This window comes from Cuculus canorus, chromosome 3, assembly GCF_017976375.1.
Source record: "Cuculus canorus isolate bCucCan1 chromosome 3, bCucCan1.pri, whole genome shotgun sequence".
NCBI classification, from domain to species: Eukaryota; Metazoa; Chordata; class Aves; order Cuculiformes; family Cuculidae; genus Cuculus; species Cuculus canorus.
Window position 1 is genome coordinate 108,343,943 of NC_071403.1, and position 15,518 is coordinate 108,359,460.

At 36.7% G+C, this 15,518-nt stretch overlaps 1 protein-coding gene across 5 annotated transcripts in view; it reads left to right on the forward strand.

The window, feature by feature from the left end:
• BIRC6 (baculoviral IAP repeat containing 6) overlaps positions 1–15,518 on the forward strand; it is a 180,825-nt gene that overhangs the window by 62,009 nt on the left and 103,298 nt on the right. For all 5 annotated transcript variants that reach the window (XM_054063213.1, XM_009570787.2, XM_054063212.1 and 2 more), the window contains exons 25-39: positions 301–615; positions 1,028–1,127; positions 1,602–1,816; positions 2,003–2,211; positions 2,524–2,870; positions 4,102–4,321; positions 5,250–5,383; positions 7,902–8,039; positions 8,795–8,922; positions 9,526–9,657; positions 11,554–11,769; positions 12,138–12,321; positions 12,707–12,862; positions 13,119–13,252; positions 14,845–14,998. In XM_054063213.1, coding sequence (XP_053919188.1) covers positions 301–615; positions 1,028–1,127; positions 1,602–1,816; positions 2,003–2,211; positions 2,524–2,870; positions 4,102–4,321; positions 5,250–5,383; positions 7,902–8,039; positions 8,795–8,922; positions 9,526–9,657; positions 11,554–11,769; positions 12,138–12,321; positions 12,707–12,862; positions 13,119–13,252; positions 14,845–14,998 — 2,782 coding nt within the window. The remainder of the gene's footprint in view (positions 1–300; positions 616–1,027; positions 1,128–1,601; positions 1,817–2,002; positions 2,212–2,523; positions 2,871–4,101; positions 4,322–5,249; positions 5,384–7,901; positions 8,040–8,794; positions 8,923–9,525; positions 9,658–11,553; positions 11,770–12,137; positions 12,322–12,706; positions 12,863–13,118; positions 13,253–14,844; positions 14,999–15,518) is intronic.

A 15,518-nucleotide genomic window follows, 5' to 3' on the forward strand; every position in this document is an offset into this window, starting at 1 on the left:
TAAAGCCACTGTCAGTGTGAAGCTTGGCTGTGTTGACTCTACTGTTCAGTTGTAGATTTTTTTTATATTTTTTGATTATTCTAATTGCTTAATTATTCATTTTCCTCAACAAGTGAGGTCAAGTTGAGTAGAATTTCATTTTCCAGCTTGTAGTTAGACATCTAACGTGCCTGTGTTGAAGGTAGCTTGGATTCATTATATCTAGCTTTATAATGCAAGTTGAACTTGTAGTTCAGTACTACTACTGTTTTCACAACCAGTATTATCTGCTACATATACTCCTTACTTTTTCCACCACAGAAAGCTAAGCTAGAAGCAAAGCTGCATCAGACAACAGCAGCAGCAGCGGCAGCAGCATCAGCAGTTGGTCCTGTTCACAACTCTGTGCCTTCTAACCCAGTAGCAGCCCCAGGGTTCTTCATTCATCCTTCAGATGTCATTCCACCCACACCAAAAACAACTCCTCTTTTCATGACTCCGCCTTTGACTCCACCTAATGAGGCAGTTTCTGCTGTTATTAATGCTGAGCTTGCCCAGCTTTTCCCTGGTTCAGTCATTGATCCTCCAACAGTTAACCTTGCAGCACATAACAAAAATACAAGCAAGTCTAGAACGGTAATTATTTTTCTTTGTTTTTCTTATAGAAACAAGCCTTATCAGAATCTAACTTGTACTTGAATGCTACTAAATACCTGTTTATTTGGATGACGTGTGAAAACTGTATCACTAAGTTTAGACTGTATGAAAAGCGGAAGACTTGGAGAAGCCACATAGAGGTGTTATAACATCTCAGATGATTTCTTATAGTTGGAGATGGCTTAACTGTATAAGGAGCTATTAATCCTTTTAACTTAGTAGTTAATGTATTTTGATGGTTCTTGCTCAAATCTAAATTCAGTGAGGTGTTGTCAGAATTGTACATCTTTAAATCGTAAGAGGTTTTCTTATAGTCCTCTGCGGAGAACAGTTTATCATGAAAGCATAGATTTTAATGACTTAAATTTACTGATATTTTCTCACTCCTCAGAATCCACTCGGATCTGGTCTTGCCCTTGCAATATCTCATGCTTCACACTTTCTTCAACCTCCACCTCATCAATCAATTATTATAGAGCGAATGCACTCAGGTAAAACCAGAATTCCTAATTATAGTTTTCACACATTTTCTAATAAGTGGAATATTTTCCAGGGTCTTGAGTTAAATTGCTTAGCTGCAGTCTCACTTGGCTTTCCAGAGACAAGTTATTTTTCTGTTTGCATTTCTGTTTTATCTGGAAGTTTAAGACCCAGCATTCAGTGATGTTTACTTAGTTGAAAAACCCTGGGGGCTGAGGAAATACGTTGGATCTCTGGACAAAGCACCTGTTCTGAAATAATGCATAAAAAGTATAGCAGCATAAATGAAATCGAAGCCAAATTTTCTTTGTAAAGGGTGTAAGCTGTAGTGAGAGATTGTGAGATTAGGCAGCTATGTTTAATGTCAAAGATACACCTTTTGAACAATGTATGAACAATGACTTTATTGTTTGAGAAGTGATATTTCTTTGCTGGTTTGCATGTGCTGGTCTTTTAGGTAATCCTTTTTTTTTTTTTTCCCCTAGGAGCAAGAAGATTTGTGACCTTAGATTTTGGAAGACCTATATTGCTAACAGATGTATTGATTCCTACTTGTGGAGATTTGGCTTCTTTGTCAATCGACATCTGGACTTTAGGAGAAGAAGTGGACGGAAGGCGACTGGTGGTGGCTACTGACATTAGCACACACTCGCTTATTTTACATGACTTGTTGCCACCCCCAGTTTGTAGATTTATGAAGGTAAAAGGAGATAGACTGCATACTCTTATCTTTTAAACTCCTGATCTCTTTTAGTATATGAACTTTCTCCTAAGATCTTTTCAAACCAAACTTTAGTTGGCTATAAATTATTTATGAATTTTTTTTACTTGATGCTTATTTTGTTTTGATACGAATCTGTTACAGTATAGTTGTGTTCTCTTTCAGATCACTGTTATTGGTCGATATGGTAGCACAAATGCCAGAGCAAAAATCCCATTAGGAATTTATTATGGTCATACCTATATCCTGCCCTTTGAAAATGAGCTGAAACTAATGCACGATCCCCTCAGAGGAGAAGGTGAAGCTGCAAATCAGCCAGAAATTGACCAACATTTGGCAATGATGGTTGCATTGCAAGAAGACATACAGTGCAGGTTAGAAGAAAAAAAATATGTGCAGTTACTAGTTATTTTAACTTAAAACACTAGAATATCATAATGTGATAGATGGAGTTTTTTCTTCCTGTGATATTCTTCAGACCAAAGAAGACTGTCTTTGTTGTAAGTTATAGTTATAGTGAATAACTTTTGTAGCAGTAACAAAGACTACACTGTGGGTTTTTTTTCAGTATCTGTTTTAACAGTACATTCAAAATGACCAGAAGTCATTTTCTGGCAGGGTGACAGTCAAATGTATTGCTCATAATTAATGCCTATTGAATTGTGTGTTGGAATGTTTCCCTTTAGGTACAATTTGGCCTGTCATCGGTTAGAAATCCTTCTGCAGAGTATTGACCTGCCACCACTCAATAGTGCTAACAATGCACAGTACTTTTTGCGAAAGCCAGACAAGGCAGTAGAAGAAGATAGTAGAGTATTTTCTGCTTACCAGGACTGCATTCAGCTACAGCTTCAACTCAACTTGGCTCACCATGCTGTGCAGAGGCTCAAAGTAGCTTTAGGTGCAAGTAGGAAGACGCTGAAGGAGCAATCTGATCCAAAAGAGTTGATTCAGATGTCATCCACTGAACAGTTACGCACCATCATTAGATACTTACTGGATACTTTGCTTAGTTTGCTTCATTCTTCCAATGGTCAGTATTTTTTGAGGTTTTTATATTTTTGTCATGTTTGTAGGAACAATTTGCAAGTGCTTCTATTTCTTGATCTGTACTTTTCAATACAAAGCTTTTAAACTGTGCTCAGACACGGTTTATTATGATTTTAGTAGCTAGTAACATACAGCTTCATCACTGACACCAAGCTGACCTAACCACTTCCTGCTCCCCAAAAGGGTAGGAGAGGATGTCACAGTCCTGATCCCTTTTCCCTAGTCTTGGCTGCACATTCCTCCGTTTAGATAGTCATCTGATCCTTCTCTAGGCTGACTGAGTTTGCTGAAGTAACAAAAGACTGACAAGGCAGGATACTCGTGTTGTTTTCCTAGGCAGAATCAGCTTCTGGAAGAATCTGTGAGCATTGAAGCCTGTGCAAGACTGGGGATAGATTAGGTAGTTAGAAGTGTGGAGGGGAAGCAGAGGACTTTGGAGGGGTGGAAATGAAAAACCCAGTATCTCTACTCAGTTTCATTATTTCTGATATCCAGTAAGGATTTTTATTTCCTAATCTTGCCATTGAAAGAGTTCTTGGAGAAATGAAATTGGAAAGTCCGAGTAGGAGTGGTGGTTGATTTGGTTTTTGTTGTTTTTTTTGTTTTGTTTTGTTTAAAAAAAAAAGGCAAAACATCGTTCTGTTGATAGATAAGTGTGTCTGTCTTGTAATTCTTGGTGCTAGTTTGTTTGGAGTGTAGTAATAGGACAAGAGATAACGGTTCTAAGCTGAAAAGGGGAGATTTATATTTGTTAGGAAGAAATTTTTTACTGTGGGGGTGGTGAGGCGGTGGAGCAGGTTTCGTAGAGAAGTTGTGGATTCTTTGTCCCCGAAGGTGTTCAAGGCCAGGCTGGATGAGGCTTTGAGCAACCTTATCTAGTGTAAGTTGTCCCTGCCTGTGGCAGGCGGGTTGAAACTGGATGATGTTTGTATTGGTTCCCTCCAACACAAACCATTCTGTGATGATGATGATGGTTTTGCTTTCTGTAGATACCGTGGGGGTATTGGCACTGACAGGAAATTTATTTGGTTTTGACCAGTGGCCTGGTCTTTATGGGTTATCTGCAAATTACCATCTCCCCATCGGTTCCTTCCTCTTCCCACCCTGTGCTAGTTAGTCTAATCTTAATAGTCCTAAAAACTTCCTGAAAACTTTGTCCTTTCGTGTTTTCAAGGCATTGTCTCCTTAAGTTATTTGTTCTCTTTTCTTACAAGGGCACTCTGTTCCTGTGATTCTGCAAAGTACTTTTCATGCTCAAGCTTGTGAAGAATTATTTAAACATCTATGTATCAGTGGAACCCCAAAGATACGATTGTATACTGGCCTTCTGCTTGTTCAGCTTTGTGGAGGAGAAAGATGGTGGGGTCAGTTTCTCTCAAATGTGCTGCAGGAATTATACAATTCAGAGCAGCTTCTCATCTTCCCACAAGACAGGTAAGGTATAAGTCTATATTGATGCGTTACCCATGGATCATTTAAATAATTGCCATTGTTCATCGTTCAACATTGGAACTGAAAGTTGATTACGAGATACTTGCCTATCTATTCCACGGATTTAAGAAATAGTCAAAAAAAAGCACTGGAGAAGAAATGTCTTGCAGTTAGTTATTGAACCTAGTTGGTGCTTGCACCATAATAAGTGGTTTTGCTGGTTTTCCTTACTTGGAGATCTTTGCATACCTCAAAGGATTGTTCCCCAGTGTCAAAAATTGTCTTCTCCTTTGTCAGGCTTAAATGCACCCTCATCATAGAGTTGCTCTTCTAATGCTCTTGGAAGTAGTGTTGAGACTGGAAAGCACACTATTGACATTTAATATAAAAGAGTTCTCTGAGATAATAGCAAATGAGCCTGGAGTCGAGCATTCAATGTTAGATGTGTTGATGATTTCAGGTTATTGATTGAGATCTTTGATATTGTAAACATTAGCATTTTGTTTTACCAAACCTATTTACTGTTCTGTGACTTTCTGCCACATACATTTTCATAGTTTTAAAGAGTTAAATTAAGGATATAAGAATGGATATAAGAATACATGTCCCTGCTTGAACATGAATACATGTTCAGTATATTATATGTAATGGGAAATAAAATGGATGAGATCCTGTTTCAGATGTATGCAGTGAAATGTTCTGCTGACCTCTTGAGGGTGAGAGAGAAAATGTTCACCCTAAAATACTGTGTTGTCCTTACAACAATAAAACATGAAATCCAGTTCACTTCCTGGGCCAAAATACTGCTTTCTGTAGCAATCTGCTTGTCTCCTGTGAAAACCTAGGGGAATATTATTCTTTAAGGGGTGTTCAAGAATATTACTGGATCTGAAAAAGAAATAAAGTTTTTAAATATGTAAATTTTTTTTAGAGTCTTCATGTTACTTTCTTGCATTGGCCAAAGATCGCTTAGCAACAGTGGTGTTTTGGAAAGTTTGCTTAATCTGCTGGATAACCTGCTGTCACCACTGCAACCGCATTTACCAGCGCACAGAAGAACTGAAGGTAGCCCTCAAATTTGGGAAATTGTGTTTCCATAGTTGTTATAAGCTAGAAAATTGAGAGACTAGCTCACAGTTTTTGGTGTATTAAGCATTTGTGCTTTTACTGTATTTCAAAAACATGGTTGTCTTTTAAAACATGGTGAAACTTCCCATTCTTTAGGTGCCAAGAGATTTTCCCCCCAACCCTGCCCCATTTAAAGCTGAGCAAAGTCTATTTGTTTGCTTTTAATTCAGCTAGGATGCTTTAAAGTTTTAACAAAGTAGAGGCAGCACTTACTGTGTAGACAGTTACACTAGTTCAAGCGAATGACTTTGGAGTTCAGCGTTTTGGAAAGAAGTGCCCTTTCTTGCTCATGAGGTCCTTTCTGTTTCATGCTTTTGAGATGAACTGTGGCTATGAAGAGAAGTTTGTTAGGTGTATCTTCATGGTTTCTGCAAACTACATGGGATTTTCTGGAATCACAGGGAAGGTTCTCTAAACTTTATTTTCTTTCAGTGTTTTCCTAACTACCCTAAGTTTTGAAGAAAATGCTTTTATTTGAAAACAGGGAACTTGAGGCTACTTCATTTGTTGTGTACATGTAGCAGGGCATTGTAGAGGATACATTGTTTAAAAGTCTTAGCATTATGAACTGGTAAATGCCAGCTGAGACTCCGTTCTTACTTTTTACCTTGTCTCCTGATGTAAACAAGCTTACAGCTGGTGTCAGAAGCTGTCTTACTGTTTCCCATTGGTCTACTGTGTACTCTTTCTATCTTGGCCATATCCTGCTATAGTCTCTAACTAGTTTGAGGCAAACCCAAGCTCACATCTCCTCTACCTCTGTTTGCGCTCTCCCCACAGCTGCCAATTCCTTTCATAGCTCTTGCCTTACTAGTTGTCCTCACGGAGGACTTTAGGAAGCAGAAGTAACTGGTACTTCAGAGCTTAATTTGCTGGTCTTCCAGCTTCCTTCCTCCTGGACATTACAGGTGAGTACTAGGGCATTATTATGTGTGGTGGAAGCATCAGGTACGGCAGAAGAAATTCCTATTTGAGAACTGTCACACATAACCAAGTGTCAACAGGGTGAAAACTTACTGGGGAAAAAGTCAGAAAAAAAAGACAATCGGAGGTGAGTGTTGCCAGTAGAAAAAAGCTGTAAAATTTGAGGCAGAAAAAAAGGAGGAAGCAAAAGACACTTGGAGGGAGCCAGAGAAGGTGGAAATTTTGACTTTTTAAGAGATGAAAGGGAAAAAAAATGCAAGTATTAACCTGAATTGTGAAAAGGTATATACTTCATTGCACATTAGGCTCCTTCGTTTTTATTCTGCAGACCATAAAGGTGTGTTGTGGTCACTAGAGTTATTCATTTCTATTCTTGCAATTTAGACTGCAGTTCCTGTTCAGGTACTGTCACAAGGAGGTCTACTGTTCCTCTCTGCCTGCTTGTAGTGGGCTGTTTTTTGCCAGTGTGGCCAGGAAACTAGAGTTTACGGCCAGGGCCTTCATCCTATTGTTTGGGCTGCCAGCAGCTACATGTGATTTTGGACGAGTGATTTCTGTGCCTCAGTTTTCTTGTTTGATCTGGAATTAATAACAGCTTGAGTTAGTTAAAGCTTTTTTGAGGTCATTGTCTGAAAACTGTACTGTAGTTAAATGTGGCTTGGCACGATGTGCAGATATGAAAAAGTGGTGTAACCTGTAGTGCTTACGCCTTTGCTGTATTGATATTATGTAAAAGAATGCTGTTTGCGTAATGACTGTGATTAAGTGGTCATTAATTGTAGGTGTCTGGTCTTTATTGAGCGCTCATGAGTTCACTTTAGAACTGTTCATTTAGATTTGTTCATGCACACAAAGTTTTCTTGTGTGATGCTTAAATATGAAATAAGGGCTTTTTCTCTTCTGCCTGTACAAAAATGCTGCATTTAATGTGTGAGGCTGAAATAAACAATAGCCAGTCATTAGTGCTACCAGTATGGTTCATCTGGTCTGAACTCCATATTGGCTTTCCTGCATCTTTTTCAAATGAAAATATACTAACAAAGAAGTAAAAATGAAAGAACATGGGTGCACAGTTATAACTGTCCTGTTGGAGCCTTTGTTGGTGGGGGAATTTCACACTATGGGATTGAGACAGCTAATTTATGTGCTTTAATGCAAGCAGCTGTTATTCTGTATTTGATATTTAGGAAATTTAGACATACAATTTCTGACTTTTTGTTTAAAAAGACAAAACGTGCTGCTTAATTTTTGGCTTTAACAACAGAGGTAAAGCTTTTGACTCTGACTTCATCAGACTGACAGCTGTGACATATGCTTTTGCACTCGAGTTCTACACTGTGTGTTTGATTTCTTCCCTCATTTATGAGTGCTTAGGCTCTTGCCCTCATTTAAAAAAAGAGTAAAGGGGAGGAGTAAGATCTTTGTGGCCCTGTAGAATATGTGCGATCTAATGCTCTTCATTATTTCTTTAAAACTGGTTTGTTGTGGCTTCAAAGCTTTATTAAGGCACTCAAATGTATTTATTTTTAAGGCGTTTTAGACATTCCCATGATCAGCTGGGTTGTAATGCTGGTGTCCAGACTACTGGATTACGTAGCTACTGTTGAAGATGAAGCAGCCACAGCCAAGAAACCTCTGAATGGAAAAGAGAGGGAACGACTTTTGACGGGTATGTAATACTTATCAAAACTTGCTTCTATGCCTGTTGGTTTGGGCGCTGTTCAAATGCTTCAGATGTATTTTCAATTCACTTGAAAAATGAGATTTTAAAAACAGATGTGATCATTTCATTTGCACTTTTATCTGCTTTTTTAACGTCCCTTTCTCCTTAGAAATATGACCACTTTCACTTTTTTTAAGTGAAAAATACAGGATTGGTTTTAGTATGCAAAATGTCTGTACACTAACCTGTGACTCCAGGGGCTGAGAATTGAGAGTACACCATGTTGAGACAGTTTGTATTGTGAGAAGGGGCAACAATATGACTTCAGAACTGCTTTGGTATTTGTCATGCTATTTGTATCTAGTATTTTTAAATGCATTTCATATCTGTTTACATTTATTATTCTTTGATTAGATTAGCTATGGTTCTCTTTGAACATATTTTCTAAAAATGAAAACTAAAAGCTTTTGTGTTATGGAAGCTGTTCAGTTAATTTTAGTGAAGGCAGTCTTGCTTACCTCCTTATGTATTTTAAAAATAATGAAAATAAGATGGTATGCACTGCATTTTGAAACTGCATGGAAATATTACCATCAGTGGTGATAGCTGCATAACACTAAGAGTTAGATTTTCCTTGTTTCTTTAGTATTTAGTGTATGGTGATGCTAACTATTGCTGCAATGTGAATGCTTTTCTCTTGAGTTAAGTGAGGTCTAACCAGATGGATTAATATCTCCTTTTTTTTTTGCTATTTCCATTAGGAAACCAGTGGAGTTTTATAAACAATAGCCTTCACACTCAGAGTCTGAGCAGATCTACTAAAGGCAACAGTAGCCTAGATAGACTGTATTCCCGAAAGATCAGAAAACAGCTTGTGCATCATAAACAGGTGACTTCCAGCACGGTAGTGGCTATTTTCACAAAAATATATCTAATTTGTTTTATATCTCATTTCTTGAAAGAACAGCTTTGGCCTTGGGACTTATTCAGCCTTGCTTTTGCATAGGTCTGGTTCTGTGGCTAAAGGCTGCCTAACTTCTTTGACGTTTGTCTTAAACCATAAGGCATCGGATCTGCTGGAAAAAGAGATGTTGGAGTGTACTATTGCTCTGTGGCCCATATTGGACAATAAATATAATTGACTTTCTGGATAAGTCTGGGTACACCTGAGTGCATATCACCTAAGCTGTAATTTTAAAATTGTTAATTCTAAAGACCAAAAATTCTCATTTTTAAATGCAGCCATACAGGTTTTATGACCCCGGGCATGTATGTCTTGAGCTCTTTTAAAATACTGTTTCTTCTTAAACTTCATCTGTTCTGGGTCTGCTAGTAACCTTTTATGGTGTCTTAGTTAAATTTGTATAAAAACTGTATTTTAAAAGCTGAGGTTGCAGTTTGAACTGAAGATTGCTATCATATGATACATACTGATCCTTTTAACATCTTATTGCTTAAATTTTCATTTTTTCCTATTAACATTTTCTTTTAGCAACTTAACTTATTAAAAGCCAAACAGAAGGCTTTGGTGGAACAGATGGAAAAAGAGAAAATACAGAGCAACAAAGGATCATCATACAAACTTTTAGTAGAACAGGCAAAACTAAAGCAGGCTACTTCAAAGGTATGATGCTCTGAAACTAACTGACTTCTTGTCCTTTGTGTGAAAAGACCTGTTCCTGCAAATTCATTTTTGTCCTATGTTGACAACCTTCTTTAAAATGTGGTTTCATAGCTGCTATCAAGTATAGTCTGATGCTGAAACAGTAGCTGTCTGGAAATTTCTTGCACTGTGAAAAATAGTTCATCTTTCTACAGGGTTTTTTTAGATAGTCATGGCCAAAATGACTAATTATAATGTAGTTTTGGGAATGCCAGTCGTATTTTTAAAGTTTAGATAATGTATGCCAATAGAAATGTAGATTAATATTTTATATGGCTAACTTTTATGCACGATACTCTTCTGGGTGTTCTCCTGGTTAAGTAATAGGAAAATATTCATGCCAATCACTGTCTCCCTGAACTAAAAAAAATTACTTTTAAGGATGTTCTCTGAGCTTTCTCAGAAACTTCGTAGCTTCCTAAAAGTATTTTTCACGTAGGTTGTGGCATCTTCCAGTAAGCCCCAGACAGTGAGAGCAGATGCAGTAGTTAAAGATTTATATTATGAGATGAGTTGCTGAAATTTAGGGATTTTTAGAGATGGCAACATGGACTTTGCAGGGAACATAAAAAAATTCTGTAAGTCTTTCTGGCTACCTTTAAATATCTCTTTGAATATTTACTCTCTAGTTGCAGAAGTACTAGTGTCTGTTAGAATGACTGAAAATAGGCATGTGGAAAGACATTATAAAATGTTGCACCTTAATGACAATCGAAAGGGAAATCTTAGAAGAACTTATGATAACTATGGGCGGGGAAAAAAAACAACCAAAATTTAAATGCTAGCCTACAAATAAACCCCTATGTTTTCACTAACTCTGCTTGTTATGAGCTGTCTTTCCTATGCTATCTTCTGCTTTATTCCCGCAGGCTATGTCGGGGGGGGCTACTCTACTGGTGGCCCTCTTGAGACATCATTAAATGAGTCACTGGCTGAAATATGCTGTCTAGCTCTTAAAGTTTCACTTTATAGCAGCCACGTTGCATCAAAAAAGCACGTTAATCCATGCAGTGTTTTAACATCTAGCTATGGTATTGCTGTACACTTGATAGTTGCATTTCATGCAGTTTCCACTACTTCAACTACTAATCACTTTCAGTTATGATGAGCTGTACTGAAAAAATGTGTTGTGTTTCAGAGAAAACTGAAACCCTTGTGTTAATAGATAGTTCCTTCTCTGGTCTACTTCAGTAGCTACTACTTAAGTGAGTTTAAGTGAGGTGTTTGTGTTATCTAATTTCAGACCACTTGTGTAGCTGATAGAATGAACTGAGCTGCTAAATGTGTGCCCTTGGTGGATGGGAGGATTAATAAAACCACCCGCTTTCTTCCACCAAATGTATAGAGATGTCAAAAAGGTGATAGTTTAGAGCCCTGACCAAGTATCAGACTAGTTCAATTTAAAGTGGTTAATGGACACTTTGTACCCTGGAAGTATCAAGAAAGTTAAGAAATTATTCATGTTTTAGCTAATGTGAAGAACTGAGAAGTCAGCATTCTTGGGAGAGTAAATTTCCATACTAGAACATTTTGTACACAGTTTGCTTCATGGTAACCATAGCTTTATTTGCAAGTGTAGAAATATGAAAGAAACTTCAAAAGAAATATTCTTTATATGTTTTATTGCAAATGTAAAGGCTTGATTGGCACTTGCACAGAACTGGATAATTTGGTTATGGGTCTGACATCTGAAATAACATGCTGCCAAAACAAACGAAGCCTTAATTCCATTCCAGATTCTTATATATTCTTAGACTCTCCTTTTTTTAAAAAGCGTTTTACAGTTACTGTTATTGTTATTATTCTGTGGGAGAGGATTAGTTTAAAATGTGTTGTTTCAAATTTTAATTTCTGCAGCACTTCAAGGACTTAATACGCTTACGTCGGACTGCAGAATGGCCTCGTTCTACTTTAGATACTGAAGTATCAACAACAAAAGAAACTCCAGAAATCGAACCACTTCCATTTACATTGGCACATGAGCGTTGTATTTCTGTAGTGCAGAAGCTGGCACTCTTTCTCTTATCCATGGACTTCACTTGTCATGCAGATTTACTTCTATTTGTTTGTAAGGTAAACAGAATATGGAACATCACTCTGTAGTTGCAATGGAGACTGCAGTGAACTATCTTTCTCTTATATTGCTACATTTTTGGTGGCTTTATGGTAAAGATCAGCAGCAGCATTAAAATTTCTAGTAATTTCTGCTGAGCTAGTTCTTCTGATCCGTCAACCTTTGTGTAACTTACGATAGCTTCTAAATTGCATAGAAAAGGTACCTCTAAAAATATTCTAATATAATTATGCTTGTAAAATTCTAAAATATAAGCTAGTAAAAACACCTGATTTCTTGTAAGCAAAATATAATAGTCATAGAAATTAAAGTTACATATTTTCATAGTGTTAAATATGAATAGGCATATATCTGTTTTTTTCTGTAGGTTCTTGCTAGAATTGCAAATGCTACAAGACCAACAATTCATTTATGTGAGATTGTAAATGAAACTCAGTTAGAAAGGTTATTGCTGCTTCTCGTTGGAACTGACTTTAACAGAGGAGACATCTCTTGGGGAGGAGCATGGGCTCAGTATTCTCTGACTTGTATGCTGCAGGATATCCTAGCAGGTTTGTTTTAAGTTCACGTTTTTCAGAGTGTATGTTACACTTGAAACTTTCTTCCATCAATGTTTCAGGGTTTATTATATTAGCATCAGATGACACTCAGGATAGTAATAAAGAAAATAATCGTAACAATGAGAGTCTTGTGTAAAAAATAAAATTTAAAGTTGCAATTACAGTCAGTCCTGAATTACAGGCTTGTATGTTGAAAAGTTAGCATTTAAATGACCGTGGTAATTTGAAAATTATTCAGAACTCTTCCCCTGGAGGAAATAGCCCTTACAGAATTTAGTTTGGTGAAGAAAGAGAGACAGTTGACATAGACACTGGGATGTTAATTTGTGACTGGAAAAAGCCTGAACTTGAGTTGTCTGTTTAATCTAATACGTAGGAGAGTTATTGGCACCTATAGCAGCTGAAGCTATGGAAGAAAGTGCTTTGGGAGAAGATGCTGGAGCTTCAGCTGGGGATTCTGATGACACTCTACAGCAAGCCACAGTTCAGTTAGTGGAAACGATAGATGAGCCTTTGACACAGGACATCACAGGTAAATTATTTCATAATCTAGGCGTGTGTGTATATATATATATATATATGTATGCTGAAAATAAGTCAAAAAACCTTTGCTGTTACTTATTATCAAAATATCAGTAAAGGATTTTTGTTAACAGGATAATTAGTTTCTGAAAATATAGACAGAATATGAACAATTCTTCAACTTAGTTTTACATTTCGTAAGTGAAAAATGGTTTTAAAATTTTCTAATTGTACTTAATAGTATTAATACTCTTCTACGTTCAAAGGGACTCCACCTCTGTCATCTTTGGAAAAAGATAAGGACATTGACCTTGAATTACTGCAGGACTTGATGGAAGTTGATATTGATCCTTTGGATATTGATTTGGAGAAAGATCCCCTTGCAGCCAAAGTCTTCAAGGTATGGCATACTTGAGTTTTCAGGGTAGTCTTTACATGTGAAATAGTAAAATTCTTCCACTATAACACTTCTTCATTAGTGGTATTCGATGTCTTAGACCTGCTTTCAGCTTTTCGTAATGGTTAATGTAGAATGACAGGAAAGATTTTATTCACATCTCGGATGTACTCAAATCTCATTTGACCCCACAATAATTCACTTTTGCATTAAGATATCTGTATAAATGAAGTTCTGAGTTTACTTGTACTTTAGCACATTAGAGACAACAAAAGCATAATATATCTGGAAAATAAGATCTAGTTTTGTCCTTTTGTATTGAGTGCCATTTGCTTCTGTGGTCGATCTTAAGAGTTAATTATGTTAGTACTGCGTTTAAAAAAAAAAGTCAGCAGTATCCAGGGCTCAGACTATGAAGAGATGAAACTAACTTCAAAACTTATTTCACTGTGGAACAAGCAAATTATTTAATGCTTTCATGCTTAAAATGGAAGCTAAACATGTCAGAGGTAATAAAATTACATTTAGATGTCATAGTCTATTGTCAGGGTGCATATCAAACACAAACATTTCGGTTGTAAAGTAACCCAACTGTTCTGTATAAAGTGTTGAGTCTCTCTCCTCTGTCTGTTTTCCCACTCCTCTCACTCTTGATTTAAACATTCAGCCGCATTTGAATGGGCCTAAATTATCTTTCTTACCACTGGCTCAGACAACTGAATTTTCATTTTTTTCTATATTCCCTCATATGTCCTTCCACTGATTACCTATCATGTAAAGATTTTTTTTTTTCTTTAAATCTCATCCTAACAAAATATTCCAGTGATTGCTTAATTTTTGTGTTACTGATGTTTCCCTTGTCCTTTTTTCTGCTATCGTTTCATTTGGCAGTGCTCCTTAGTTCACTTCATCCACGGTCATCTTCATTATCTTATTGCTTGGTTGGATGTCCTGTAAAAAGCATCAAGAAAAGCACTTCTTCATTCTTAATCCTTCTTATGATTTGCTTCTGTATCTGTAAAATGACAGTTGATATTAGGTTTTGCCATTAAAAAGACAGGCAGGTGTACACAAATAGCCTTCATGCAATCTTACGTTATTTTTTTCTGTATGCTTTTTAAATGTTTTAAATGATGACACGTGAGTAGAGATTATTCAGCTTTCTTTTGCACAGCCCAATCCAAATAATCCCTGAGCCTCACTGAGGCTTCAAGGTACCTTGGTAGCACAGCTAATAATACAGTATTGAGTCTTGATAAATAACTTCTTAGAATATCTGTGTGATACTTCTCTTCCAAATTTACAATATAATACAAATGTGTGAATGAAAAATGGTGATAATATTTTCAAATTGGATTCTTGAATCTTCAAGACAGGTAAGAGCTTTGTTGGATTTTTGCAACCACTAAGGGTTCAATAGCTTATACTGCAATAAGAAATGAAGCAAAAATTTCTAAAGCTACTAGATCTAATCTTCTGGTTTAAAATTTCTGTAACTTCGGTGTTTATTGTTAGCAAGTCTATTGTTGTAATTGGGCAGTCTTAAAGAGTTGATGTTTATTTTTTTCCTGTTTGTTGTGTTTGTTTATTTCAAGCCTATAAGCAGTACCTGGTACGATTACTGGGGTGCTGATTATGGCACCTACAACTACAATCCTTACATTGGAAGTGTTGGAATTCCAGTTGCAAAACCTCCAGTAACTACAGAGAAAAATGGGTCACAAACTGTGAGCGTGTCAGTCTCTCAAGGTAAGAAATGAACCAAAGTTCGCTTTTCTATGATACTGTATTCAACACTTTTGCATATCAAATTGTATTAGCATTCTTTATGTGCATTAAGTGGAAAGAATTATATTTTCTATATGCCGCATTTTTTCTCTGGTAACTGAGAATATTATGTGAGATTTATATTTAAAAGACCCTAACAGCAGAAAGGCTTATTTTCTAACATTTCTGAACACATGCTTGTAGGCAGTTTTAAATCATTCCTGTTATCTCAGGAAATCTTGGAAGCGCTTTTCTAGTTGGCTGATACTTTAGATAGTTTTCTTGTCCCTAAGGAATGAAGTGGCATACATATTTAGTTGAAAGAAGTAGTGTTGAACTGGTGTGGTATGTTTTCCTCTGCCATGCTGGGAAAAGCAGTTTTTTGGTACTTGTTTGAGAGCTCCTAACTTAGGTAGACAGGCTTTAACATACACACAGACGTACGCATGTGTGATATTAAAGTGCTTGTGAAAAGAAATATATTTTGCAGAAATGTAGTATT